This window comes from Aptenodytes patagonicus, chromosome 3 (assembly GCF_965638725.1).
Source record: "Aptenodytes patagonicus chromosome 3, bAptPat1.pri.cur, whole genome shotgun sequence".
NCBI lineage: Eukaryota > Metazoa > Chordata > Aves > Sphenisciformes > Spheniscidae > Aptenodytes > Aptenodytes patagonicus.
The window spans coordinates 68,602,871-68,630,775 of NC_134951.1; the positions used below are offsets into that span (position 1 = coordinate 68,602,871).

General features: G+C 44.6%; 1 protein-coding gene across 4 annotated transcripts; it reads left to right on the forward strand.

The window, feature by feature from the left end:
- Positions 1-1,165: 1,165 nt before the first annotated feature.
- HECA (hdc homolog, cell cycle regulator) lies at positions 1,166-27,182 on the forward strand. 4 transcript variants are annotated; one of them, XR_012994920.1, is made up of 5 exons: positions 1,166-1,415; positions 15,741-16,781; positions 19,901-20,055; positions 22,768-23,872; positions 26,941-27,182. XR_012994920.1 is itself a non-coding variant. In XM_076333724.1 (5 exons), exons 1-4 carry the CDS (start codon positions 1,184-1,186, stop codon positions 22,930-22,932), a joined length of 1,593 nt encoding a protein of 530 aa, XP_076189839.1. In that variant the 5' UTR covers positions 1,166-1,183; the 3' UTR covers positions 22,933-22,966; positions 23,553-27,182. The 4 variants fall into 4 exon arrangements, 3 of the variants coding, with proteins under 3 accessions (XP_076189839.1, XP_076189840.1, XP_076189838.1); XM_076333724.1 differs by having other exon boundaries at positions 22,768-22,966; positions 23,553-27,182; XM_076333725.1 differs by having other exon boundaries at positions 22,768-22,966; positions 23,776-27,182.
- The last annotated feature ends 723 nt before the right edge of the window (positions 27,183-27,905 follow it).

Genomic DNA, 27,905 nt, shown 5'->3' on the forward strand with positions numbered 1-27,905 from the left:
AGGAGCTGCTGCTTGTCATCAGTGAGGCAAAGGCATGTCGCGAGTGCTGCTGTTTTGCAACTGACTGGCAGCATTTCGCCTCCCTGGGTGCGGGAATCCCATGAATATTTGTTACCAGTTTTCTGCTGTGCCTCCCACCGAGCCCGGACTCCTGCAGAAGCTGAGGCCACTGCCCCTCCACAACGCCCCTGTTGAGGCGTGGTGGCTTCCAGCTCTGCTCCAGGCGAGCGCGGCAGTTTGACAGTCTTCACCTAACTTTTATCCTAAAGGTTCACCCTCACTATCCGTCACCCACGGAGCTACCTCGACCAGTAACTACATGAGATGAAAAATCTCAAGTCAGGGCTGTAACGTTGTAAGGCCTTTTTGCTCCTTAACTCGCCCCCCCAAACACAAGACTGCATTATTTCGATTCCTCCCTACCACACCCCCACCCCCCCCCCCTTTTATTCATGCACCTTCAGGAGGCATTTTGCAGCTGTTCCCGGCCGTTTGGACATTCACACCGCCTGGGATGCCGCGGCGGGTGCCCAGCCCTGACCGCACGGGCCGGGGCCGGAGCTCCGGCGAGAAGCACGCACGGAGACCCCCGGCACCCGCCGGCCCCCGAGCTGCCGCCCGCCTCCCCCGCTCGCCCGTCCCCCCACCCCGCCGCCCTACCCCCGGGGCGCGGTACGGCCCACGGCGGCAGCTTCCCGGCGCGGCCGCCCGCCCCGCCCCGGCTGCGGGGGGGGGCCCGGCCCCGGTTCCCGCTCCGGCTCCCAGCGGCGGGGCGCGCTCTGCGCCCTCCCGTGAGGTGCTGCCGCCCTCCCGCCCCTGTGCCACCGGCGGCGGCCCCCCGCCCCGTGCCGGCGGGAGCGGGGCTTTCCCTCTCCCGATAAGCCCCTCCCGCTCCCCCCGCCCGGCTCAGCCCCAGCCCCCCCAACGCGCTCCGCTTCCCGTTGCCGCCAGCGCCCGCGCCTGCTCCGGGAGGAAGCGGGGCGGCGGCGGCGGCCGGCCGAGCGGGACACGCCTTTCGCCCTCCCCGTCCCGGCCCCCCGGGCCCCGCCGCCCACCGCGGGCGCGGCGCGGCGCAGCGCAGCGCGGCCGCCGCGGCCCCGCCATGAGCCGGAGGTAGCGGCGGCGGCGCCTTCCGCAGCCGCCGCCGCCCGCCCGCCCCGCCGCGGCGGCGGCCGGGCCCGCGATGCCGAACCAGAAGGGCGGCAAGGGCAAGAAGAACAAGCGCGCCAACAGCAGCGGCGACGAGCAGGAGAACGGGGCGGCGGCGGGCGGCGGAGCCGCGGCGGCGGCGGGCGGCGGCGCCGCGGCTGGCGGCGGAGCCGGAGCGGCGGCGGCGGGCGGCGGCGGCGGGGCGGGCGGCGGAGCGGGCGGCGCGGCGGCCGCCGGCGGCGCGGCGCCCGGAGACGTCAAGAGCGGTGAGCGGCGGGCCGGGCCCCGCGGCCTCCCGCGGCCCGCGGTGGCGCAGGCGGCGGCTGGGGGGCGTGTGGGGGGCGCGGGGGGGGCCCGGCGGGGCGGGGGAGCGCCCGGCGAGAGGGGATGTACGGGCGTGTGCCTGGGGGCGGCGGCGGGGCCGGGGGAGGCGGGGGGCGGGCGCCGCCCGGGGCCCTGCGCCGCCGCTGGTGCCGCCGGGATCTCCCCGAAACGCGCGGCTGGGGCGGGGGGCTGCTCGCCGGCGTGTCCCCGCCCGGTGACCCGCCGGAGGGCGGGAGCCTCCGCGGCGGCGGTGCTGAAAGCGGCGCGGGCGGCGGGAGCCTGCCTACCCCGCAGCGCCCGGCTGCCGTAGCAGCGGGCAGGCGGGGGGGGCCGCCGGCCCGGGAGCGCGGTCGGGGGGGCAGAGCGCATCCCCGGCGGCGGGCGGGAGGTGGAGCGCCCGCCGGCTCCGGCCGCGTCTCGGCTTATTCAGCGCTTAGTTGAAAAATCCCGACTTTATTTCAGCACAATTAAAAATGGAGTCCTACTTTTCGGTCCGTTTTGTTTGTCGTTTTACAGCGGTTGGGTTTGTCAGGGTAACACGCTCACTTTTCATCAACCATTTTATGCTGCCTTTGGTTGGTGGGTTGGCTTTTGGTTCAGAGCAATTTTAGTAAGGTGTTTTCTTGCAGAAACTTGCATTGCTAGCCATGTTTGGAGATCGTCTTGCTGCAAAATGATATTTCAGGCTAAAACTAAAGGTAGGCTAGGATTTTATTACACTTTTTGCTAAGCCACATCTTAGGTCTGCCGCTAGATTTACAAACTGCGGCGCAGACTCTTTACTCTTGACTTTTTTCCCCTCCCAAGTTGGACTTCAGCTTTTTACTCTCCATGCTTTGGAAAAAGTGGGAGGGTAGCTACAACTGGTTTTATACTTTGTGGCGGTAGTTTTGCCTGGCTGCTGTTTGCCAAAGGTAGCTCCAGGAATCTTACTTTGGTTTTCAAGATGTCTGATTCCTGTGTATTATTTAATGGAAACTTTTCCTTAGAAATATTAGCAATTAATTGCGAATCACTTTAGCTCACAAGGTCTTTGCCAGATTGCTTTTAGAAGAGTATTACTTACTCCAGAGAATCATGAAGAATGCTTAGAATTTCCTTTTTTTTTTTTTTGACTATTTTTTCTAAGTGACTGAACAAGGGGCAAAAAAAAAAAAAGATTAGCAGCAGTTAGAGAATTTCTGGAGCATTTTTATCATGATTTCAGTCCGGTGATGTCACATGCCTGACGTCCGCTTTGCAGGTGGTGTCTCATACGTGATGCTGTTGGCTTGTAGTTTTTGAGGCAAGGAGAAACGGTGTTTCCAAATTTTTTTGCTCAAGCACAAGTGAAAGCAGAGGTGCGTTTCTGGTGTGGCTGTTTTGCGTGGGGATAACAAAGCGTTGTTCCTTGTGCAGATGCCACTGAAAGTGATGCCAGTGAACACTGGTAGCGGTACAGCTTGCTAGCTGGACAGGTTGTCAGTCTCCTTCAGCTGTAAGACTGTGTCCCCCCGGTACCTTACGTGACCTTCCTCTGTGCTGGCCAGTGTCCTCAGAAGCTGAGGCTGCCTTTCCGAGAGCTAACCTGAGATGCTCCTTTATTCTCTCTCTCCCTGCTTCCATATGACGTCAGTGGTCAGAAACATCCTCGACGCTTTTGTCAAATCCCCCCCCTCCCCTTTTTTTTTTCCCCCTCACAGCAGAGGTACAACATTGGCTTCGGCATTTGCTCTGAGCGCCTGGTCAGCACACCTGGTCTTTGCTTTGACAGGATCATTGCGTCTAGTCATACCTTTCATTTCAGATAATCATAAAGGCTGGAGGAGTAGATGTGGTTGCTAGCTTTATTTTACGTCAGCTACTGCCCATCAGATAATCCTGAGCCAGAAGTTTCATAAATTGTATTCTCACTGATAAGTCCAAAGCTTTCAACAGTTTTGGTTCACCTGATGAAAGGAGAAACTGCTCCTGTTGTGCTACAGGGCTGGGAATCCGGCTCTCAAGTGCAAGGAAAAGATTAGATGATGATAATGGATTCCCCCAAGTCTTCAAAACCGATGAATGTGAAATGAAGCTATGTAGTATAGCCAGGGTCTTGGAGGCAAGTATCCCATTACTAGACTCAAGACGTTTGTAAGAGGCCGTGCACTTACAGTTACTTGATCGCTAAGCAGTTTATGGAGGACGCGGCCAGCTGCAGTGAGTTGTGAGGTTAATAGAGTTCTGTACACAGTCAACTCTTGATTATTCACGGGAGATTATCTGGGTTGCGGATTAAGCGTGCTGGGTGCAGGGAAGGTCTTCGCTGTGCTGCTTTTGGACTGTGCAGCTGCATGCTGTGACTCGTGCTGCCCAGGCTCGCTGGTCCTCTGCGTCCCTCATCCCTGGGCTCGCTCTTCTGTCCTGCATCGTCACTGTATGTTGTCCTGGAGTAATTTGCATGTGTCTGATATTATCGCTCTCCCAGTCTATTTTTACCCTGGAAAAGCAGTAGATGATCATAATAACATAACCTGTTTTCTTTCATTAATATGAGACACAAGTATGCAGAGATGAAAGCAGCAGATTTAATAATTGCAAAATCAAGATTGTCTGTGCAAACCTTGGCTTTGCATCATGTTGTCAGTATGACAGTCTAATTACGCAGTCCCATCAGGACCCTGCTTTATTCAGGGAAGGGATAGTGGTTCAGATATTTTTTTTGAAGTCTTCACAGTTCATTATGTGGTCCATGTATTGTTTCTGCCCCCCGTCCGCATGCCATAATGAAACAGAATTTTTAATTTCCTCTGGGCTTCTCTGTGCAGCTCTGACCATGTAATATGGAACTGTCGTTATAGCACCCCTTTACAGTGGAAAGATGTTGTTCCCTTTTAACATTTTGACAAATTTAGCTTCAATCCCTGCACAATTTCCCCTCAAAGTGTCAGTCAATTTTTGGCATCATGACTGAGAAACGTAGGCTGATTTTCCCCTGCCCCAAGAGGGCATCTGTTTATGCTTTTTTCGGTGGTGTTTTAACGTGTGCATGTTCAGAGCTCAAACTGCAATCGAAGGGTTCTAGACTCCCACATGGGAATCGGGAAGGTGGAGAGTGTAACCACTGACCAGATGTGATGGCTTTTCTCCATCTTGCACTGCAACTTTTCAGCAGGTATTGGGATGATGCCCACAAGGTGGATTCACGTTCTGTAGCTGTGCCTTCCTTTCCTATTTCTTCCATCAGACCAAGCAGGAATTCTGTATATGATATATTAATCTTTCTTGACCAAAGTGCATCCCTTTTCTGCATTGAATGAGGCACAGGTCACGGGGGGGGGGACGGACACACACACTAATTTAACAGTATCACAGTGCACAGGGAAACTGAAATGTGCTGTTACAGAAAGCCTTATTTCTTAGATTCCCTGTCTTCAGAGTGGTTGAATGATATTCCTAATAATTTTTTACTTTTCTAGCTAATTTTCTGAGTTACTTTTCTTAATCAAACTGGAAAATCTGAGCATCGTGTAAAATTAGACCAGCAACTCCATGGGATTGTGCACTTACCCCACTGACTCCAGCCTTGTGGATTACCAGCGTTCCCAATGGCAATAGTTGGTTACCTTCATCTGCCGACATAAATGAATGTGAGGGGGCAAGACGTTTTGTGGCTACTTTGTCCTGAGCAGCAGAAGAGGAGAATCCACAGGGTTTACTTCAGATCTGAGGGCTCTGAGTGGCAAATTCCTTCTCTGCTTCTGCCCCACTGAGCCTGGCCGCTTTTACACCGTCAGCTCCAGCCTATAAACTTCTTGCTCTGGTCTCCATATATAGTTGTTTCTGACCCTAAAATTCTTTCTTCCATCCATTTTCTTTGCCTTGTTTCCATTCTTGGTCTCATTGTCCAGTAGACCCGAGTCCTCTTCCTTCTCTTGATGGTCGCTATCTTAGCATCTTGCTGCTTCATCTCCTTGTCACTCCAGTCTCCCCAGCGTTGGTGCTATGAGAAGATGAGAGAAAAGGAGAAGCTGGCTCTCCTTATCTGTGCTTTCCCCCTTTAACGTGGGGTTCATTATAGCCAGGTAAATGCAACTAAAAAAATATGGCATAGCTGTCTCTAAAACACCATCTTACGGTATATTGGCCACCTGTTTTAAGACTGTACTTTTTCCCCTCTGGCATAGGTGAGCCCTTGAACTGCACAAGTGGCAGAGCTGGCGAGTCGGTGGGTTGTCAGGTGGAGTTGCCAGAGGTCAGATTTCTACAGGGCATGAGAGTCCTTCAGGGAAGAAGAGGCTGGGGGGGAGCTGGTGGAGGCGCTTGCTGTAGGTGTCACTGGAGCATGGTTTCCCAGGGGTGGAGTTCCTGCCACGGCAGCCGAGGGGTTGTGCGAGCAGTGCCCACCGCGCTAGCCGGGCTCTGAACTTGTCTGTAGTTACTTGGGTTTAAAATGGCTAGCTGTGCTTTTGCACACTCTTCACCTGGGTTTCACAAGTTTCTAAGACTTTGATTTACTTTAAAATAAAAATGCTAATGTAGGACAAGTGTATGAAGAAGAAAATCAGTCAGCGCAACAGCGACTAACGTATTGAAAGCTGTGACTGGCCAACAATTAAGATTTAAAAAAAAAAAAAATTATATCCTGGAGGTGGGATAGTTAAAGAGGGCCAGAAAATTTGTCAGTGCAATATTTAATTTAAAAATGTATTTTTAGAGCATGAATTGCTGTAGTATTTAAGCATGGATTAATATTTGCTGTCAAATGTTCCCTGCTGCATATAACATCCAATTCTACTTTGGCACTCTAGTGATGTTCCGTCTTGGCACCTTCTTATTATTTAGCTTGAGGGAGTCCCATTGATGTCGGTGAGACCACCTGGAAAATTAAGTTTCTATTCTGTTGCAGTGACTACAAAATTTAATACCGATTAATTTTCTGAAGGAAAGCCATTTTGCTTCATAATTCCATTGAGTTCTTCTAACTGCAGAAATCAATTGAATGCAGATTTCACTGTCTCTATCAATGCAAATCGGGTTCGAAAGGACTTTCATGTTCATTTTAGGATTTTTAAAACTATGCAATTACATGCTTTTGTAGCAAATGCAATTCATGTTCTGCAAATCTTTGCAAATGGAATCATGTCTATGGTATTACTGAATAAAATAAATACTATCCTTTCATGCAAGCAAGTAAACACCCATTTAATTTTTTTTAACAGTTACTTGCTATCAAAAATGGTTATCGGTGCCCTGACAGCGTTCTGTGTCCCTGTGATTAGTCATTTGTTCAAGCGTAGTGCTTGCATGAATAAGGGTTAGGCTTGATGTTTGTTAGGTTTCATATGAGGAAATACAGTTTTTTGATTGCTTTACTTTGTCCGTACTCATCCCGTATCTTCCTCCCAGTGATCTAACAAGTAGTGACAAAATGACTTCCAGTCCTTGGAGACATTTGTAAGTTTTCTTCAGCCTCGCTTACAGCCTTGCATATTGAGACATCCTTTGATATTAAAGTACTGTGATGACTGGCAGATGTCCATCCTTCTCTCCTTTTCTTCCTGTAGCATATGTGAGGGAGAAAAATAGAGGTAAACCTTGCATCTAGCTCAGGGTAAAATACTCCAGCTAATCTTCAAGGTGTCTAAATTACAACAGCATTAGTAGGGCATGGGCTTTCTTTAAACAGTTTTGATAGAAATTCAGATAATTTCAGAGAGGCCTCTTGAAGCAGTAATCTAGTCACTGGAGTGGGTAATTCTGTTTTGAAAGCTTGCGGGATTTTGCGTAGAGCACTGGCATTTCCCGGTAGACTTCAGTGACATTTATCTTGAGAGCATTCACTTTAACCTGTATCTTTCTCTCTGTCTCTCCTGCAATGGTAGAGTCTATCAGTCCTCCTTCCAGGGCTTGAGAGGGATATTGCTGTTGTTCCTGTCTTGAATGCCTGCTGGGAGAGGAGGTAGCTTCAATCAGAGCCTGGCTATTGAGTGTGCCTGGCACTCCCCGTCTCCACTTCGTGCTACCGGTACCCATTTTGGGAGCAGTGTACAGTCGAGGTCTCTGTATACTGCACAGATGCCAAAGATGGCACATGGGCAGGGCTGGGAGCCAGCACAGCATCACGAGGGAGATGTCTATTGGAACCGACAGCTCCACACTCAGGAGCTGCTATCTTGCAGAGATGCTAGGTACTGCAGCTAGGGTGACTGCATCTCCCGTTTCCCACAGAGTTTCTACCAGCTTCTTTAGCCTTTGGCATGGGAAATAAAAATACTGTCTGTCATATTGAAACTTGGGAAGGATAGACCAATGACACAAACATCCCTAGACTTGAAACTAAAAGAGGTGCTGATACCACTTGATTCAACCTTTTCTCCTTTTTCTCTTCCCTTCTTCTGCTTTTGGACTGGGTCTGGTGGCTAGCTCGCTCTGAATCCGGGCAAGTCCAGTCTGCGGTGTTTACATCTTGTGCTTGGTATTAGGGCATCTACTGTTTGCCACAGTTATCTCTTTATTCCCAGCATGAGTTGGAATTTGCCACTGAAAACTTGCTAGGGCAGGTGCATTAGAGTCTGCTTTAGTTATTAGGATGTCTGTTTCTTGAGGCACCAGGGTTAGTTTCCTGTAACATTTCAAGGTATTAAAAGCTATTGGAAGGCTACAGTAAGAGAATTTAATGGTGGAAATGCTTTTCTGTGAGGATGATTCACGTGCGGACAAAGCAACAGCCAAGCTTCAAAACACTTTAATGCCACCAGTCCTGAGATAGTCTCTAACCTCTGCATTCACCATGAGAGTCACCAGAAAAATCCACCCACAGAGTTGTTCTCTGTGTTTAGACGACAGGTATTGAATGGAAAGAAGTTGCCTAGATGATAACTGTACGGATTATGGTGACTTCTACACGGCCGTGTGAATTCTCATGAGGGATTTCAGCGGCGTAGGCAGTTGGTCCAGCTTGGAGCGCAGGTGGCTGTGTAAGCAAACTGCAAAACTACTGTGCACCTGTAAGTGCCTGTCCTCCTCAGTTTGTACAGTTTTGCTCTTGACTTTCTGACTTACTTTGGTGAGGTGATGGCTGAGCTGGGAGTGGGTGCTTGAGTAAGAGCCACAGATAACTGACTTTGTATCATGTGCTAATTGCTGATTTCATAAACAGGCATTAGTTCTGACTGTGCTATAAGTTGGAAGGTATTAACGTGGCAGGTATGAGTTAAGCCTTCATGATTTCCATGGCATCTTCCCTCCGCTGTGTAGTTGCTAGGCCTTTCTCTTTTTTTTTTTTTTGTGAAGAGACTTCCTTAGAGGCCAAGCATGAAGTCAGCGTAAGTGACGTGCATGGAGATGGTTCTAGCACCTACTGAGCTCTCCAGGAGTCCTGTCATCTGAATTTCCAGGTGAACCAGGGTTTAGTAGCTCCAAATTACCTGAAATCTTTTCTAGGGGAAGGTGATCACTTCATGTAACTACTCACCTAATAGAACTAGTGACATCTTGCACATGGGGTGAGTGTGCCAAGTAGAGCCAGGCTGCTTACGGCTTTGTTCTCTTTAAGCCCCTTCTGAGCCTAAATATTGACTGCAGCTACTTGGTCCTTGGGGGTAGGATTGAGCTCCAGATTGGCACGTAAGTGTCAATATGTAGGTGCTTACATGTGGAAAGCTATCAGCCAGACTCCCATTGCGATGGGGGGTTGTCTGGAATCAGTGGCTCTCCAAAGGTGATTCAGATGGGTCTGTGCTGGGCGTCACGCCAGCCTGAGGTCTCTCTCCATTGCTCACTGAAGATGGACTTCTGGTGTTGGCTTCTCTTTCCAAGAATGTGAGAAGGAGTCTCGTGACACAGAAGAAAGCCTGTGTTTTAGGCGGCTTACCAGGTACTGCTGTCTTGTTTTTTCCCCTCCCTCCCAGAGAATGACTAGAAACTTTCATCTCGATCAGTCTGCAAAGGTTGCTTAAGAAGTGTTGGAGAGACATCAGTCATCATCAGGGAGTGTTATCAATATAAGCCATGAGCCGAGCTGTTTTGGAAGACTTCTCTCGCTCTTTGTTGGCTGTTATTTGTTGTTGCTGCACTGAAGATCCAAGCCTGCATTTTGGATCCACTCGTGAAACATTTTTTCCCATTGCATTCTTCCTGCTGCATTCAGGCTCTTAGGAAGGTAACTGATCGTTTCTGTATTGCTGTGTTATTTGTACTGTTTAAGCAGTTATGCAATGGCAATACCATCTTGTCACGTCTTGGTAATCTTTTGAATATGAGATTGTGTTCCAAGGTTCACCAAAGCAAACACATTGGACAATTAATACAAGTTTTGTGTTCAGTCTGTTTTGTTGTTGTGGTGGTGGTTTATTTTCTACAGCTGAATTACAGTAGTAGCACGATAATATTGTATGACTTCAATTAAAATAAAGCTATGCTGATGGCAGAGGAAATTCAGAAGATTGGTGCAGATGGTTGGTAGGGAGTAGCCTTCCACAGAACTGACTCGGCTCTGGTTCAAGCTGGCAGAGTGAACAATTCCTAGCTGTGTAGGGTTGTGAAGGGAGCACTGTTCATGGGAAAGTGGTGGTAGGGGTTAAAGTGCTTGATTTGTAAAGTATGTGTCCCATAGGTACCCTTCTGGCCTAAGTAATGTGCTGGCAAGTAAAGTGTCCTTGGCATAGATGATGCTAGAGTAACGGTAGACCAATAGCAAGCCATAGTTAAGTGTCTTGCAGCCAATCCAGTGCCAAGACCTTACCTTTTTTTTTTGATAATTTCTTTTTCCAGATCCATAACAACCTACCGTTGCCTGACAGTTGTTTTAAGATGACAGTAGGGCTGCTTCTTCCAACAGCCGCCGCGCTTCTCTCTCCTCTGCCCCCAGCCTCACATGTTTAACACCCCCCTTGAGCTTTACCAGCGATCGCAAGTCTGTGCGGTGGGCTGAAACCTACGCTGATGAGTACAGGAAATAATTATCTGTTTCTGTCCACTAACTGAAAAACTCTAGTGCTTCACACAATGGATAATGTGGGAACGTGGGGGTGGAAGAGCGAATTTTGCTTTAGGCGTTCGCATTGAGAACTTGGAACAAATGAGAGCAGTCACGAAACCGAAGCCGTGGAGTCATTGCATTTGGCTTGCTGGGTGCATCTTTGGTTTTATGATGGGTGTGTAAACAGAAGTAAACAACATTCTCCTCCATTTACTTCACCAGCGGGAAGTTCCTCAGGCAGCCGTTGTTCTGCTGCTTTTGTTTGGGTCATAAAACGGGAAGTGTCGCCTTCATATACTCTCCTTTTTTATTAAAATGTAGAAACCGGTTAATGTGGTTTTTTTGTTGAAGGAGATTTATCTCAACTGTCTGTTTCTATTCCTGGCTTTTATTGATGTGTATAAACCTGAATGGAAAAACTGAGAAAAAGCCAAACACCCAAACCAGCTTCCTTGCAGTCTTCCATCACGTTCTCATTTTTGAAATGGTAGTTCTGTCAAACATAAAACATAACCTTGTTTAAACAATGACCTATCTTTGCTCAAATGTACGTTTGTTTGGACTATTGTATGTTATTTCTGTTTTAGAGGACATTTATGTGCTGCCCCTTGCAACTATTTTCAGAATCACTGATCAAAATCACTGCAGTGGAATATGAGAAAACATTTATTTTTTAATGTGGAAACATAACTTGTAGAAAGAAGCAGCGTGCAATTGTAGTTGCAACTGGGCAGCCTCTCTGTTACAGCCGTGCGCTTGTGTCTAAACTTCAATGCCGTTCTGCTACGCAAAACTGCACGCTGTCTTGTTTTGTTCTCTTAGGCTGTGAAAACCATCTTGAAACTGAGAGGTAAAGTAGAGGTACTTTTACGGTCATGTAGGCATTCTTTCAGAAGGGTCTTCTGGGAGAATGGATGCTGCTCTGATACCTGGTAATCTTTCATTTTTCCTGAAGTTCAATTTTATAACTTTGGAAACCAGAAATCTGTTGAGCTATTAGCTACTCGGAAGCAAATTATATTCAGGTGACAAACCAGCTTGGGGCTGCAGGTGTGGATGGGCAGTTTGGCCATGTGAAAGTCTATTTACTCCCCTTTATTGTCCCTCTTGACAGTAATCGTTGTACTGTTATCATAAAACACTAAGAGGATGATCCTAGCTCTGACTTTTTGAAGAAGAATCTCAAAATGCATTTCTAATTAATGGGAAATAGAAGGGCTTGATAACAAGAATTTTTAAAGTTTTGTAATTCTGTAATAAGTGCTTTGTCTCATTTATAAAATGATGATTAAATAACCCAGAGCACTTTCAAGGGTGTGAATTGATGGGAAGAGCTCTTCACATTTGCTAATGTGGCTCCCATACTAAGTGATCTGAATGCTGTCTCTTTTGCTCCTAAGGCATATCTGTTGCTGTGAACTGGGAAAGTTGCACAAAAAATTGCTTTGTTTTCTGTTTCTCATTTGTTCTTTATGTAGGAACCTGTGGCATGATTATGTTTGGCAGGAGACATGAATGGAGAGAAGTCTACAAGGGATGTTCAGTCCTGCACAGTCTGTTTTGTACAGATAGACCTGCTGGAATTTGAAATCTTAGGCAGAACGAAATGTTGGCTTGAGGTTTCTATACGCTTTTCAGGTAGTGGAGTTTTCTGCTTTCTTAAATATGGGGATACTACAGAAGCGGCAGAACTTCCTACTGAGACAACTTTCATGAGCCATGCTGGGCTCTTCAGTTTCTGTTGTGGAAATACTGCAGCGGTTTTATCAAGGCCTTCTCCAAATCGGCAGACTTCGTAATAACAAACCTGTATCAGTGAAAGCAGGTGCTTTGACTAGCATGGCATTAACCTTACTCTGGAGCATGGCAACATGGCAGAGACCTGTTGGTTTTCTAGTATTTCCTGTGCTACTACAGTGACAGTGGTGAAATGTCAGGTGAGTTCCCAGAAGAGGTGGGTAGGGACCAGCTTCTCCTCTTAGCAATGATGTTTTCCAAAGCGATCTCAGTGCCACCATTGAACAATTCGGTGGAGTCTTTTGCGTGGGGGAAGGCTCTTGTTCCCTCCGTTGCTTTCTTCCTGCTGCTCTAGACCTGCTTTTGCTGTAGTGGTTGTGTGACTAGCCAATTCACACTGAGTAGATAGAAGATCAGATGAGGGAACGTCTGAAAACTTTGTAGGCATCTAGTTAACGTAAATGTTGAAGACGACATTGCTGTCTAAAACTTGAAGCTTTTTCTTTCTCATAGTTATGCTGTGTGGGAAGTTCCTTGGGTAATCTGGCATCTGTAAGTTCTCAAGGAGAAGCTGGAGAAGATCCCATTCCACAGTCCTTCCATTGACCAACCAGGGAAAAGGGGAAGAAATCTCTTGAAAGTCACCTTTACGATAGCCTCTAGACACCCAGTACACGTTCGTAATCAAATAATTGTGGACATGTTCTGTGGAATACATGGGCTGTGGTGTTTTTTTCTGTATTTCAGCCACTTATTTTATTAATTGCATTTTTTGTCCACGTAACGAAGAGGCTGTAAACTTCTCAGGGGCCTAGAGATCGTATGTTTTTGCATCCAAAACCAAAAACATGTTCAAAGGCTAATCGAGGAAACACTTTTCTTTTTTAGTCAGTTAACTATGCCAGTATGGATGAATAAGTGTAAAGTCTTTATTCTGAAGTGGAGATCTTTAAACTTGTCTGTATACTAACTTTCTCGGCTGTCAGCTATAATTATACCTGCGACTGTTAGAACATTTACACTCCGAAACACAGGGGGAGCTTAAGTGGATTTTTGGCATGTTCTTTCTTCCTGCCTTCTGACAGTGGTGGAAAGGAATATGTACCGAAATAGATGAATACAGGAAATGCGTAAGTGAGAACTGTTCATATTGGTACCTCCGGTATCTTGCTGCACATCTGACTTCTGATGATTTGCCTTTAATGGTTTCAGTTTAACTGGCTTTCTGAGATGAATTTCTTAAGGATGCTATAATTGCGAACTATGCTTTCAGACCCTAAATATAATGAAAGAATGACTGACAACGAAGAAGAACTTTGCAGACATGCTTAGTGTGGCACAGTGTGACTTGAATCGAAGTCTGGGAGAATGGGTGGGAGAACTCTGAACTGGTAAACTGACAGATTTTATTTCAGAGCAGGTAAGTTATTCACTTCTGCTCTTGGCCAGCGACGTTATACTCAATAATACACAGTAAAAAGTGTGGAGAAAAATTAGCCATTGGTAGCCAATAAAATTCATGCTTCTCAAAGACATCTCAAAACCTCCATGTTCTTAGTGGGCTTTTCAGCGACCCGAGACAACTAGTAAGAATGTCAGTGTCACATGTATAGAAGGAACTTCCAAAGAGTCCTGAGGGAATGCCTCTCTTATCTCTGTTCTCTCCAATTCGGTAATTTGTCTTTAATGACTGAACAAGTCCACACTTTGAAATGAAATAGCCTTTTTTTTTTTTTTTTTGCTTTAAGAGAACATTTTTGGGAATGCACCTTGGTTGCAGTTTATAGTCTAGTCCCTGAAGGAAAGGTATTGCAGAAAATTCTCCTTGCAGCTGTGCCACTTCTGGCATTAAAAATGAAGACAGACAAATGAGGTGAAGGATGTGGCATCTTCCAGGGAATGGCTCGGGAAAATTCTCTCGTACTCTTTGTGCCCGTCTCTTCTGGGTAAATAGGTCTTAAGAGCTACCGTAATCTTGAATTTACTGAAGATAACCGTGAAGATTTTGTTTGTTTGTTTATAGCCTTTTAACAACAACTTGTTGGGAAGGGGCAAAGCCACTAGTATGGCAAAGATCTGTTGTTGTAAAGCATCTAGTCTGTGTATTACTGCTGTAGGATGGATGATGACGGGTAGTGTGTCTATTACTGAAAGTCTGAGTAGAAGTGAACATAGCGGCGTAAAACCTATCATCCCACTGCAAATTATGTTGTATTATTTGTGCCAGCAGTGACAAGAATGGGATTAAAAGCAATGCAACCGAGTGGTGCTTTTTTCCCTGCTTATCAGACAGAAATTTCAAGTCCTAAGGAAAAAAAACTTGGATCACGGCAGCCTCTCTCCAGGAGGCTTGGTGTACCTCTTTTGCAAGCCCTGGAGCTCTGGCTGAGACTTGGGAACTGCAGGGAGCCTTTTGCTCTGTTTTGCTCAGGGTGAGACGGCACTTGACCATGGAAGACCCTGAAGAAGCCTGCTAGTGTTTGAATGCAGCAATTACAGAGGTTAAAAGGCAGCCTGCCAGCCCTGTTGGAGCAGTATTTTTTGGTGAAGTGGAGGAAGTAGGAAGTCAGAAATACAGCGGAAAAATATTTGTAATACTTGACGAAGCATCTGAAACCTTCATAATTAGAAACTCTTAAGATCCAGTAGAAACTCCAGCTGAAAATTTCCTGTCCTTTCTGTGCCTCCCAGCTGCAACTGAGCAGCCAGAAATGGGAGTAGTTTGTAGTCTGTGGTACTTCAGTGAGGGAAGGGAAAAAGTCATTGGTCTGTAAATGAACATTTATTGTAGAAAGTTTTTGTGTAGAAGCTGATACTGTTGCAGGGAGAGAATTGAAATAAACTGTTCTTTGCTCAAGGATATAGCAAAGGCTGCTACTTTGCTGATAAAAGACGACATGGCATTTGGTTTTTTAACCTGTCTGTGTTGCAGAACTATTTGGTTTGTGAAATTTAGCTATCCAGTAGGTCAGTGATGGTGGTATAGTCTGTATTTGCCTGAGCAATGTAATGAAGGCCCTCCTTTCTGCACTAGGAACATAAGCTGTTAGTCTTGCTTTTCAAAGTCCTCTGCTTCCTCCTTCTCTCCCTAGCTGTTGTCTGTTGCTCAGTCCCAAAGAAAAGATCAATTCCTGCCTCCCCCTGCGATAGCAAAGCCAGGCTGTGTTGCCTACTTGTTTTTCAAACAAGCATCTCTGTGTGTTCGCCCCATGTTGTCTCTCAGGCTTCAAAGCAACCCTCCAGAAATATCCACAAAGCTTTCTCCTTACTTCTTAAAGCCTTTACAACGGTATCCACAAACCCTTGAGGAGGGCTAATGCTTCTGAGGTGCTTTGGCTTTGAATATTAAACAAAACTGTAATGTCATTTTGTTTCCTTATTCCTTCATTTCCGTATCTCCTTTCATGTACTTAACTTTATTTGGCAAAGACTGCTTTTTGCCCTGACCCAGAGCTGGTGCTTGTGGGGCCCTTCGATAATACGGATCACAAATAAGAGTTCGTGTGTGTATTTGGGACGACGTTTAAAGAAGTATTGCAGTAAGTGGGCCATTAAGTAATTACTGTATCTGTTTTGTCTTCCACAGAAGCCCCTTGTGCTACTCCACTGATCTGTAGCTTTGGAAGGCCGGTGGACCTGGAGAAGGATGACTACCAGAAGGTTATATGCAACAACGAGCATTGTCCGTACAGCACCTGGATGCACCTTCAGTGCTTCTACGAGTGGGAAAGCAGCATTCTCGTCCAGTTCAATTGCATTGGCAGAGCCAGGAGCTGGAACGAAAAGCAGTGTCGCCAAAACATGTGGACAAAGAAGGGATATGACCTGGCTTTTCGCTTTTGCTCCTGTCGGTGTGGGCAGGGTCATTTAAAGAAGGACACTGACTGGTACCAGGTGAAGCGAATGCAGGATGATAAGAAGAAAAAATCAGTGTTAGAGAAGAGCACGGGAAGGTCCACGGCAGAGTCAGCAGAGGAGGCCAAAAAGGGCAGGCCGACCAACAAGCCGCAGAAAGGCTTGAGTCATGACCTCCAGCGAAGGCACTCGATGGACAGGCAGAACTCCCAGGAGAAGGGCGTCATGGGCGGCAGCTATGCAGTTCGTTCGCCTTGTGTCTCTCCCGGCCAGTCCCCGCCCACCGGCTACTCTATTCTTGCCCCCACGCATTTCAGTGGCCCTCGTTCCTCGCGATACTTAGGAGAGTTTTTGAAGAACGCCATTCACCTGGAGCCCCATAAGAAGAACATGGCTGGTGGGGGCATGTTCAGGAACGCGCATTTTGATTACGGGGCAGCTGGTTTGCAAGCACATAGATCAGGACACTTCGATGCCCCTGTGCAGTTTCTGAGAAGGCTCGATCTATCTGAGCTGCTGACTCACATCCCCAGGCATAAATTGAATACTTTCCATGTGCGGATGGAAGACGATGCCCAGGTGGGCCAAGGGGAGGACCTTCGGAAGTTTATCCTTGCTGCTCTTAGTGCCAGCCACAGGAACGTTGTAAACTGTGCGCTATGCCACAGGGCGCTGCCAGTGTTTGAACAGTTTCCGCTGGTGGATGGGACCCTGTTCCTTAGCCCATCGAGACACGATGAGATTGAATATGATGTTCCCTGTCACCTTCAAGGTACAGGTTGTCTGTCAGTCATGCTAGGCTTCATTAAATGATGGAACTGCCTTCTGTGCCCTGCCCCTCCCATTTTAGATTTTCATCCCGATTCTGCATTTTTAAGCAGTTCTGTAAAACTTGAAGTCACGTCCAAATTATCACGTGGATCAGATTGAAACACTCAGGAAGGAATTACAAGGAGCAAATGCCGTGTAGAAAGATCCATGCCTTGTGTTTGGGTTTACAGTTAAGAGATTTCTCATCTGGTTTCTAGGTAGACCATGGGAAGGTTTTCCAGCCACTCTGTTCTGTAGCGTGTGCGTGCTGATTTATCTGTCGTGAGCTTTACTCCAAGACATACATCAACCTTTTCAACAACCTTTTAAATTTAAGCATGCTGTGCTGCAGCATGGGTGAAAGTTACATTTGTACCACTGGTGAGATGAGATGCCTCTCATCTGCTTTCAGACTAAAGAATATCAGTTTTGTTTTATAGCAAACTGTTTTTTTGTTATACGAAAAGGACTGTAGTCTGGCCTGCGTTAACACTGGCCTGGAGAGGTCGGACGTAGTACAAGCAAGCTTTTAATATGGTGGGTTGAAGCAGCAAGGGTGTAGATTTAGACTTCTTTCCAAACTCCCACCTGTTTGGGCTGCATCCTAATAATGTCCCAGCTCCAAGCTGAGTTGAGACCAAGGCGTGTATTACTTTTCTCCTCCTAGAGAAACAAATGGATGTGGGCTAGGATGAGCTTCAGCTCTTCCTGAAAGCTGTGTCCCAAACTAAGTGATCAGGGTGGTACATGGCAGCACACGCCTGTCCTGCAGCCTGCTGGCAGCCAGCATGGCTAAAATAAGTCAGAGAAAGTATTCATAGTTTGGTGTTCAAAAACAGAATTACATGCTGAAAAGTGTGTTGGGAAGGCTTTGACGAGAGGTATCTTAACATTTAAATTTCTCTCCTTTCAATAAAATATGTTATATCCCATGCATGGTCATAATACGTGTTAATGTAACATTCCTTTGCTCAACAAACTTTGTGTTGTTTTTTTTTTTCTTTCCTTCAATCACTGCACTAAGTCACTAAACTGTAGTCATGCTAACATTATTGTTTCTGTCTTGCCTAATGTATTTTAAGGAGAAAAAGTGATAGGCAAATATAAGAGCTAAAAAAGCTCCAGGATAAACAGAATATACATATGTGAGATAACAATGCTTATTTCTTTGGTGGGGAGGCATGCACAATGTGCTTGTGATTTTATCAGTACTAATAGCTGGTTTAGTAATAGTGAAACTTGTCACTTGTTAACGTTTGCCACCAAGAATGAAACTCTGCGAAATTATTATTTTTTTTTAATTAATTGCTCCTTACCGATTGGACGATACATCTGAAAAACTTGCTCAGACAAGATACCATGAATAATTAATTGTTAAAATTTTTACTTCCTTGTCCTGGGTAAAATGGTTTGTTATCAGAAGTACTCTTTGAAATGGAAGTAAGCTTGCAAGGTGCTGTTCCAGGGTATTATTTTCTCTTCAGTACAGAAAATCACTTCTTTTATTTCAGGCATGTTTAAGATGTCAGGTGCCTCATTTCCTATATAACAAGGATCCTGAAAATTAAGCGGTGGGGAAATGCAGTATTATAATGTGTGGGAGCAGTGCAGAACTTCAGATGAGGAAAATTATTTTATCTTCCTGCACAACGCAAAACTTCTGTGCGGGAAATTGTTTGAAATCTCAATCCAATCTCAAGTGTTCACTTCAGGAACAGAGTTTATTATATTTGCACTTCAGTCTCATCACATCACATTTTATACAACTGAACACGTCAATGTGGAATAACTCAATTTTTACCAGCTCATACTAGCAAGTTTATTTCGTATGTATATTTCAAGAAGAATCTGGCTTCTCTTCTCATGTTTCTAAAATAGTTGGCTTAAAAAACAAAACAAGTTAAAAACCAAACCATTAGTTTTAAAGTATCTGGTATGGACTAATCATAAATTGTTAATATTTTATTCCCTTTTAGCTAGAAAAGGTATGAGATGTGTGTCTTCTTTAAATTGCAGGTTGTGATGTGTTCAGTACTTGGATGCTAAAAAACACAAATTGCATTCCAAAATAAACACGTGTTATATGCAGTCCTGTTTTGTAGCTGATCTGTAACTGCAGTACTTCTTAACTTTGTCTTGTATAGCAGTGCAAAATACGGTATATTACAGAATTAGTACTCTCTGTCAGCCCACTTTTAATAGCCAACTATTAAATTACAAATGGATTCAATCACTACAAATCAGGAATAATCTAGATGCCAGCTCTTTGTAATTTGTGTGGGGCTTTTTGTTTTGTGTGAAATTTGCATCTCAGATTTTGCATTGGTGAGTTTAGTAACATTTATGTAGAGAAAATCCTTCATTTTCAAGTCTGGGCCGCTTGATTTTTTTGGAAGTCAATATAACTCAGGTTTTGAAAGTCATTGTGTGTACAGAGCCTAAGGTCATGATAGAGCTCGAAAGATTCATAGTTCTGAATGACATGTTAAGATCTGTATGTGTAATATATAATGTTTTTAAATATACTTACTGTAAATGAATGGTCAGGAAAAAGTACATGAAAGAAAATTGCTCTTCTGGCTGTTGCTTTTTTCCATGAGGAATATTAGGTCCTTAGTTCCCTCTTTGCTGGAAGATTTTGGCAAGTTGTTAAAGGAATCTGTACCCAGCTTGCTAATAAGCTTCAACACTTCTCCACTTCTTCTGTCAGGTGGGGATGAAGCTAGGGCACAATCCTCGTTTTGGAAACACTGCAGCTGATCACATAGCTTAACCTGGCATCTGTTCACTGAGCTTAAGCAACTCCTTTTATAAAATATTTTGCTAAGGTCTACCAGCAAACGGAGGAAGGGAGGGTGGGCAGGGTGATGACTAATCCCGGAGTTTTGCATCCCTGGAAAACAGCTTCAGTCAAGCCCTATGTATTTCCCATAGAGAAACATTTTTTACTTTATCATTCACCCTTTAAAAAAAAAAGTAAGGTGTGATTTGTATCACTAAAGGGCAGATAATACATTGCGGGAAATGTCTGTTTTAATCTTCTGTTCTAGTCTCCTTAATAAGTGTCTTTCCTGTCCACAGGAAGGCTTATGCACCTCTATGCTGTTTGTGTAGACTGCTTAGAAGGGGTTCACAAAATTATCTGCATTAAGTGCAAGTCCCGATGGGATGGAAGCTGGCATCAGCTGGGAACTATGTATACCTACGATATTCTGGCAGCATCTCCCTGTTGTCAGGTTAGTACCGTATGTAAATAAGACTCATAAGGTGAAATTCCAAGTGATGATAAGTGAAGCCGAGGTTTGTGTTTCTCTTCTCCCTTCCCCTCTTTCATCCTTCTTTTCCAGCCTGTACCTATCAGTGCAATACAAGAAAGCTGACCGAGTCCCTGTCTCTGTCTTAACTTATGAGGCACAAAGGCCGATAGCTAGACAAAAAACAATGCAGTGGTCAGTGGTTATTACTTATTGTTTTTAAATAAAGCCCCTTTAAATGCATCCACAGTTAAATCTGATCCTTGGGATGGTCCCTAGCAAGTATCTTTGGCATCAGGTATAATTCCAGTAGTATTTTAATGACAGTTGCACATTTTGAGCAGATGTTTCGTGTATTCAGGGTTCTCATAGTTGTTTGAATTGTGTTTTATCGTAAGACAATTGTAGCAAAAAAGCCAGGGGAACGGAAAGGTCTAAAGAGTCTTTGTGCTTGGAGATTACCCAGCTCTCCTTAATCTTTGCGGCGACTGACTCTGGTGATGGTACTCCACCACAGCCTGAAGCAGCTTAGTTTTCATTAAATGCTTGCCTAATCTATACCTTGGGTGAGAAAGATCCGAGGCCCGGGGTTACTGCCTGAGGTACGTGCCTGAGGCAGCAGCATCGTCAGCCTCCAAGAGAAGTGTCCATGCGATGGGCAGAGCACTTCTGTTGTGTAGGTAGGGGTAGAGAGCCATGGGAAAAGCATTTGTCTGGGAACGGCTCAGTGGTCCACTCGGGATGCTCAGGAGCAGGCTGTTGCCTTTGGACACGCAGGTTTTGTTACTGGGTGAGAACAGAACCCTCGCAGAGATGCAGTCATTCAAAGTATGATCACTTCATGGTATTGTGCATGCTTAAGAGGTTTGTCAATATGCGAAATGCCATTTTATTTTAAATTTAACATATATACCAAAATGTGTCAAAAGACTCTGGAGTTGCTGCTACTGGATAAAATGACATTGCTAACAATTATAATTAAAGACAGAGATATTGCCTCCAAATTTAGTGCCTCTTGAGATTGTAACTTTTTTTTAATAATAGGGACTTTTAAAGATAAAACACTGATGCTGACTTGCTAGCTCTGTAAAAGCCAGGAAATTTAAATCTGAATTGCTTCTGTTGAATATACAAGACAAGAATTAGGTCTCATTTTACAAGAGCCTTAATTATGTGATTAATGGACAGTGTGACAGTACATGGTAAGTAATAGAACTGACTATGAAATCATCAGCTGCAGTGACTGTGATTGCCAGATAATACGCATTATTGTTTCACCGTGATTGTTACAGATGATTCGGTGCATACAGAGGAATGACATTTAAATATGATATATAATTTAACTCCGAATTGCCTTGCTAATTTCTATTTTGAATGATTTCATACCTTATTTCAAAATATTTAATTATACATCACAAATGTGCATGTTGGATAATGAACTGTAGCCACTGTCAGGTTACTGCAGATAGCTGATGTGCTGGACAGTAGCAAGGGGGAAACCAACACTTTGGTTAAGAAAATCATACAAATCCATGCCCTACTAGATTGTATTTCTTAGAATTTCTGTTTTTCAAGCAGAGCAGATGGCTGTGGAGCTGATGGTTTGTTTCTTTTTGAGTCTTGTCGCAACAGTAATAGTACTTTAATAATTTCTTCCTCTCCTCATCCCAGGAAAATTCCTTAAATGAAGATTGCCATAGAAAATAATTTTTTGTTCTTTTCAGTGGAGAGCTGAAGCTTTCGTTAGCATATTGGGCTGCGAGGTTAAGCTATGGTACAGCTCAGGCCCTCGCTGCTCATTTGCCACCTTTACTCTTAAACTCCTTTACGGTCTCAAATCTCTTCTGCTTCTCTTGAGTATTTCAAACGGCCTGCTGAGCTTTCACACCGCCTGTCGCTTTCTTTACATCAAATGGGCTGGGTTTCTCAGCTAGATGTCTTCTGAAGACTTACTTTTTTTTGTTACTGCTGAACATTAATAGCTCTGTCTGTCCTCACCCTTGACATTTAATTATTTCTCATATCCACCCCGTTAATGTTGGTCCTTTCTCAGTCGGATTTTGTAGAATAGTTTTTGTGCTTGAAGTGATGTTTAGTTTGTATAACCTGGTACGTATTATAAATGTTTAAATAGATACCTAAAGTGATGCAATACCATGCCATGCTGATATAGTAGATCGAGTTATACATTTCTTAAGCTGAAAGATTAAAATGCTGTTATATTTCATAGACAGATCATGTTCAAACGTCAGCATAAACGGTTGAATTGCATGGTACAAATGTAAAATTTCTCTCTTCGCTTTGGGGCTTCATTAATGATTTATTGAGGCAGCACTTCTTGTTCTGGGGATTGAGGAATTGGTTCAGAGATCAATCACAAAAGAATTGTGTGTGTACATAAACTTTGAAATTCTCCACCTCCTGTCAGTCAGAGTGGGAGGTAGCTTACTCACCAGAATTTGGCGGTGGTATTTCATGTGAAAAACATTGTGTATGCCTGCGAGTTACCAGTCCGGGTGAGGAATGCCCTTACCAGCAGATCCCGTTGCTGCCACTTTCCTGACTTACCCCGTCTCCTGCCGAGGAGGGCAGGGCAGGGGGCTGCGTGCGATGCTCTCTTTTTCAGAGGCGAGAAGCGGAGGCGAGTTTGGTTATTTCAAAAGGGTTTTTTTGTTTGTTTCTTTGTTTTTACAGGCTCGACTGAACTGTAAGCACTGTGGGAAGCCAGTAATAGATGTACGGATTGGCATGCAGTATTTCTCTGAATACAGCAACGTCCAGCAGTGTCCTCACTGTGGAAATCTAGACTACCACTTCGTGAAGCCATTTTCTTCATTTAAAGTTTTGGAGGCTTATTGACGAAAGCTTTGCTTTAGTAATAGCTATTTTATGGGTATTTCAACTTTATTACATATCTTTTTATAGGATTCATTCTGTGATGAAATTTAATTTCTTTTCTAACTGAAAGAGCAGCTTCTTTGTCTGTGTACATATTAATATGTATATATATATACATGTTGTTAAAACCGGAATCCTCCTGACAAGATCTCTGTGAAGGTTGGAGGCAAGCCAATTCAATGGCCTTTGAATATATCCCGAGTGTGGGGTGGAGTTCAGCTGAAAATGATTTGGTTTTATTTTTTTTGTATAATTGTAATACAGTTTATAGGAAGGGTATGGGGAGACATACAGGACAGATAAATACGTCAGGTTGGAAAGTGGGTAATTGTGTAGGGTTGTTGCCCCTCCAGCTTGGTGGAAATGGGAAATCCTTGGAAAGAAACCGTCCTGTTACTGTTGAATTCAGCCTTTCGCATTGGTTCCCACGGGCGCAGGAGCTGGCCCCGTGCTGCCAGTTGCCTCAGCAGGCTTTCTTTCAGATTTCCCGAGACGGGGTAAACTAAGGTATTGTGACAAGTGAATGTAAATGTATGCCAGAAAATACAATCTTGAAATGAATTATTTTTTTTTTGGCATAGCGTCTTCCTGCCGTGTGCATTTGATGTGCGTTGCCCTCACTGACGGACCATACGGCAATAGTGCTGCTTCCACCAGGGCTGTCATGTGCCCAGCCGGGTCACCTGTTCATACCAAAACAAGCTGGAGATCTTAAAATGCTTTATTTAAAGGTGTTTCTTCACAGACATTTTAGGGAAGGAACAGGCTGAGCTGAATGGGGATGTGTTTGTATGTGTCTGCTAGGGCTGAGGCTTTGCTGCCTGCTGCGGACTGGTGTGACTGGTGTGGAAGGAGGACCATGAAGTGGGATCTGGGCCGTCAGACCTGTAAGAGCTGAGAGGTACTGAGTACAAAACATGGCGTTGCTTTTTAAAACAACTAATTGCTGCACCTTTGTCTTTCAAAATTGCGTTAAGTCCAGGATCTAAAAACTTGGAGACTTTTTAAGAAAGCAAACTTAGCGTATTTACTTTCTGCATGCCTCTGTGCTGTACATAATAGACTATGCATTAGGCAGTGAATTTGTATCAGAGGGCTTGGCCCTGTAGACTCTGCAGTTGTTGTTTCTTGGTTCCCATTTCTCCCTTCCTTAAATAAAATTTTTAAAATAGGTCATTAATCTTTTGCTTGGTTTCTCAAGCCAATTGAGATTTAGGGGAGGGGCTTTTTTTGCTTTTCTCCATAGTGTATTTATGGAGTGTTTGTCCAATCGAGAGGTGTGGGGTTTGTTTCTGTTTATGAGATGGGATTATTTTTAGTTTCTTCTGAAGTTGTTCGGTTTTCCCAAATTAGAATCTTTTTAAAGAGTGTATCTGTTGAAATCATGGTCTCGAAAATGGCCCTGATATGATACTCTGCCACCCTGGGAAAGAAAACAAAGAAGTCGGAAGCCAAAAAAGTGTTTCATATGCTGGACTGAGAATTACGCTTTCTGCTAACTTAAGAAATTAATGTGCACGTGTAAAACTCAAACTGAATATCCATGTTTCTTTGTGCATAAAAATGCCAAGTTCACAGTTTTATTTCCTGGCTGTCTTCACTGCAGAATTAGCTCCTTTTAGCATTAGCCACTCTTCTGGTAATACTCGAGCTGCACAGAGGGCTTATGTTGGCACAGATCACTTCCTGCTAACTTGAGTGGTAATGTCCTTAGAAGCCAGCCAGCTCAACGTTAATGGTTTTCACATCCAGACTGTCTATCTCGTACAGTTACACTGGTGATCCACTGCTGGTCTGAACAACGATGTTAGCAGGCTGCGGTAGCCTTCATCACTGGCGCTCCCCTCCTGTCCTCGCTCCTGTGTTTGGTTTTGGGTCTGGAGCACCTCCTTGGGGTTTTGTACAGTTTTTCCCTGTTTGTGCCAGTTTTGGGAAAACCTGGCTTTTTAAAACCTTTCTTTTTAAGGAGAATTATGGGAAGGACTTTGGGGGACTTCTAACACTGTTCTGGTGTGGCTACCACAAACCAAGTAACACCGAGCCCAGTTGCAGTGGGACCAGCACTGTAACCATTGCCCATAGGAGCAGGAGCTGGTCCAGGCATACCTGGGCTGGAAGAAGGTGTCTAGCAGATAAAACCTGGTTAGCTGTGCAGTGTAGACGGAGAACAATCAAGTTATAATTTGAATTAACTCCTCAGGGAGGATGGGCCCTTCAGCTTTGATGGTACGTTGAGCAACCTGATGGAGTTAGGGTGGCTAACAAGGTTTCGAGTTGCTTTGCCTGGCAGAACCAGACCAGATGGACAACGGCTAGACTGTTCCAGCGGCCTGAAATCACACAGCAAAGACAAAGCTCCTGTAATGAGAAAAATTAAAGGATACATCTGTAACTGTAGTGTTTGGTCTTGAGTGCTAGTCACTCATGCCATGAGTCTAGGGTGTTGATTCCCACATAGGCTACATGGTGTTGTGTACCCACTTTTTCATGCGTTCGACGAGGGGAGGTGTCACTGTACAATGCACGTGGTAGAGGAGAAGTGGGATCTGGAGTCCTTCCAAATACTTGTTCATTTGCTTTCCTTAGAGTAATTTAATTTATAATTCTGTCCTTTAAGTACTTAGATGCCTCTCCAGACATGTATGTATGACAATCGAGAATGAGTAGACATGGAGAAAGGGAATTTGGCCAGCTTTAAAAACACAAGCCTATGAAAGGTTGTACAGTATATTAAAGTAAAAACCAAGAATGCAGCAGACTGAGAAAATGGGAAGGGGAAAGCGTATTTGAAGTCTTAACAGTGACAAGGAGTTACGTACAAATCTATCCAAGAAAACGATTTAGTTCTCCATCAGCTTTTCCTTTTAATTCTGCCGCTAAGTGAGTCTTATCTACTGCTTGAGGAAATGCCTATTTTCTTGCAAAACACATCTCTCAACTGGAGGCTTGCAGCACATGTAGCACTGTAAAAATGATCCTCAATGGAAACCAGCTGAGCTATGGAAAGATTCCTCTGAACTTTCACTCCAAAGTAAATTGTCCCTAATTTGTAGAGAATGCTTTCCTTGCTTCTTGCTGGTACTGAAAACTGGTCTTGGGTTACTGCAAAATGCGGTATTTTTTGTAATATGCATGATTCCAGTCAAGCAGTCAGGCCCACCCTTTGGCCATGAGAGTTTCAGCTGGGCTTTGCATAAGTACAAAGGCAGAGGTAACTTCTTTGGGACCTAATGGCTACTTCAGAGGTTAAACTAGACTGCAGTTGGTTTGCTGTCCATCTTGACGAGCACTGGAAGTAGCCATGAGCTTTTAAATGTGTCAAAAGGGAAATGATTTCCCTAGCTAGGGAGCTGCTTGCTTTGCTTGTTTGGCTAAAGTTTACTCTTTGTTACCTTTCATTTTTCTGATGCTGTGTGTTCTTTTAAATCTGGCCTGTGGTCAGATTAAATTGTGCCTGAAATACGTTTCGTAAACGAGAATACAGTCCTCTGGATTTGGAGATCCATTCTACTCTTAAGTGCACGATACTCCTTGTGATAGTAATAGGAGTTGCATGTGCAAATGCTTTTCTTTCCAGTAGTTAACTCTGTTTTCCATACGAGAGGCTTGCATTTAGATAGACTTCATATTTTGGATGTGTAAAAATGAATTCATCCATCAGTAGGATGTTTAAAATTAAATTTTGATAACCGTAACTAACACAATGGACATCTTTTACATGCTGATGTGTAATTTGACATCTACCAAGGTGATCAGCCTGAAATTCTTGTTAAAACTACGGTGTTCTATAGACAGCCCATACACTATCCTGTAGTCTATTTGCATTAACATCTCCGGTAGTGAGCAGTGTATTCATAATGAATTTAGTTGGGAAAATAGGGAATATTCCTATAAAGGAGGCATCTAACCCAATTTCTTTCTTTTTTCTTTTTTTTCCCCCCCCATGTACTCTTCATTTTGCTGTACGAGGTAACCGAGGACAAACATGTTGTTTTAAGGCCACTGGTGAGAAAACCCCTCAAAAATATACTTGTCCGTAACGGTTTCTTGTTGAGACATTCTTGGATTGCACTTTTGCAGATGGAAGAATATGTACATAGCAAATGAATGTTGATGAAATTAAAATAATTGGTTATGATATCATTTGCGTGTGTTGTTAGAGAATATTTTGTTGTGACTTCTCTGTATTAAAAAGTAATAAATACCAGACAGCTAACGGTGTGGGTTCTTCTTTCCCCCTTCTTCTCTTGACTAGTTTCTTACACCTGCTCTTTTATAGAGAGACTTACTCTAGTCACCTTAAGTATTAAAGGGCACAGTGAAAACAGGTTTTCAGTGTCAATTAAAATGAAGCTTTGATGTAGTCATTTTGAAGACTGCTATACTAAAAAGGGGTGTGGGGTGTGATGTGTCCCCTTGCAAAAGAGAAGTCCTCTTCACTTCGTTGACATTGGAAATGCTCCTCCTGCAGTGTAGCGTGTCCTGCAGGAGCTGTTTTGGGAACGCCTGGGTGCTGCGCCGGCAGTTGCCAGTGGGGATGAATAGAGGACAGAGTGCGGAATCCTTCACTTCTGGTTGAGTCTGTTAATAGAAATATGCCCTCTGGTGCCTAAGAAATATCAGAAGGGCTTCTGTAGGGGAGGGTGCAGTACGGTAGCACTAGGCAAAAGGGTGTCCCATGTTACGACTGAACACTTCATCTCTGAAACCCTGTTGCAGGGGAGGGAGCCTCAAATCCTTGCTTCCTGCGTAAGGTTCTTAGCAGTCTGGCTAATCATCTAATCATGTATTTTAGCAAACCTTGCTCCATGTGCTTACAGCATGATTTTTCAGCCTTTGCATATTACCACAGAGAAGTTCAGGAAGGATGTAAATGATCAAGGCAATCCGGACTTAGAAAAAGTAAAGCACATACTGCGGCGGGGGAAGGAGGG

What these genes read in the sequence shown, in the direction of transcription:
- HECA (XM_076333723.1), top strand. Translation starts at nt 1,184, where the DNA reads ATGCCGAACCAGAAGGGCGGCAAGGGCAAGAAGAACAAGCGCGCCAAC. An exon ending in GCCCGGAGACGTCAAGAGCG is followed by an intron (nt 1,416 to 15,740) that starts GTGAGCGGCGGG and finishes TGTCTTCCACAG; the next exon opens with AAGCCCCTTGTGCTACTCCA. An exon ending in TGTTCCCTGTCACCTTCAAG is followed by an intron (nt 16,782 to 19,900) that starts GTACAGGTTGTC and finishes TCCTGTCCACAG; the next exon opens with GAAGGCTTATGCACCTCTAT.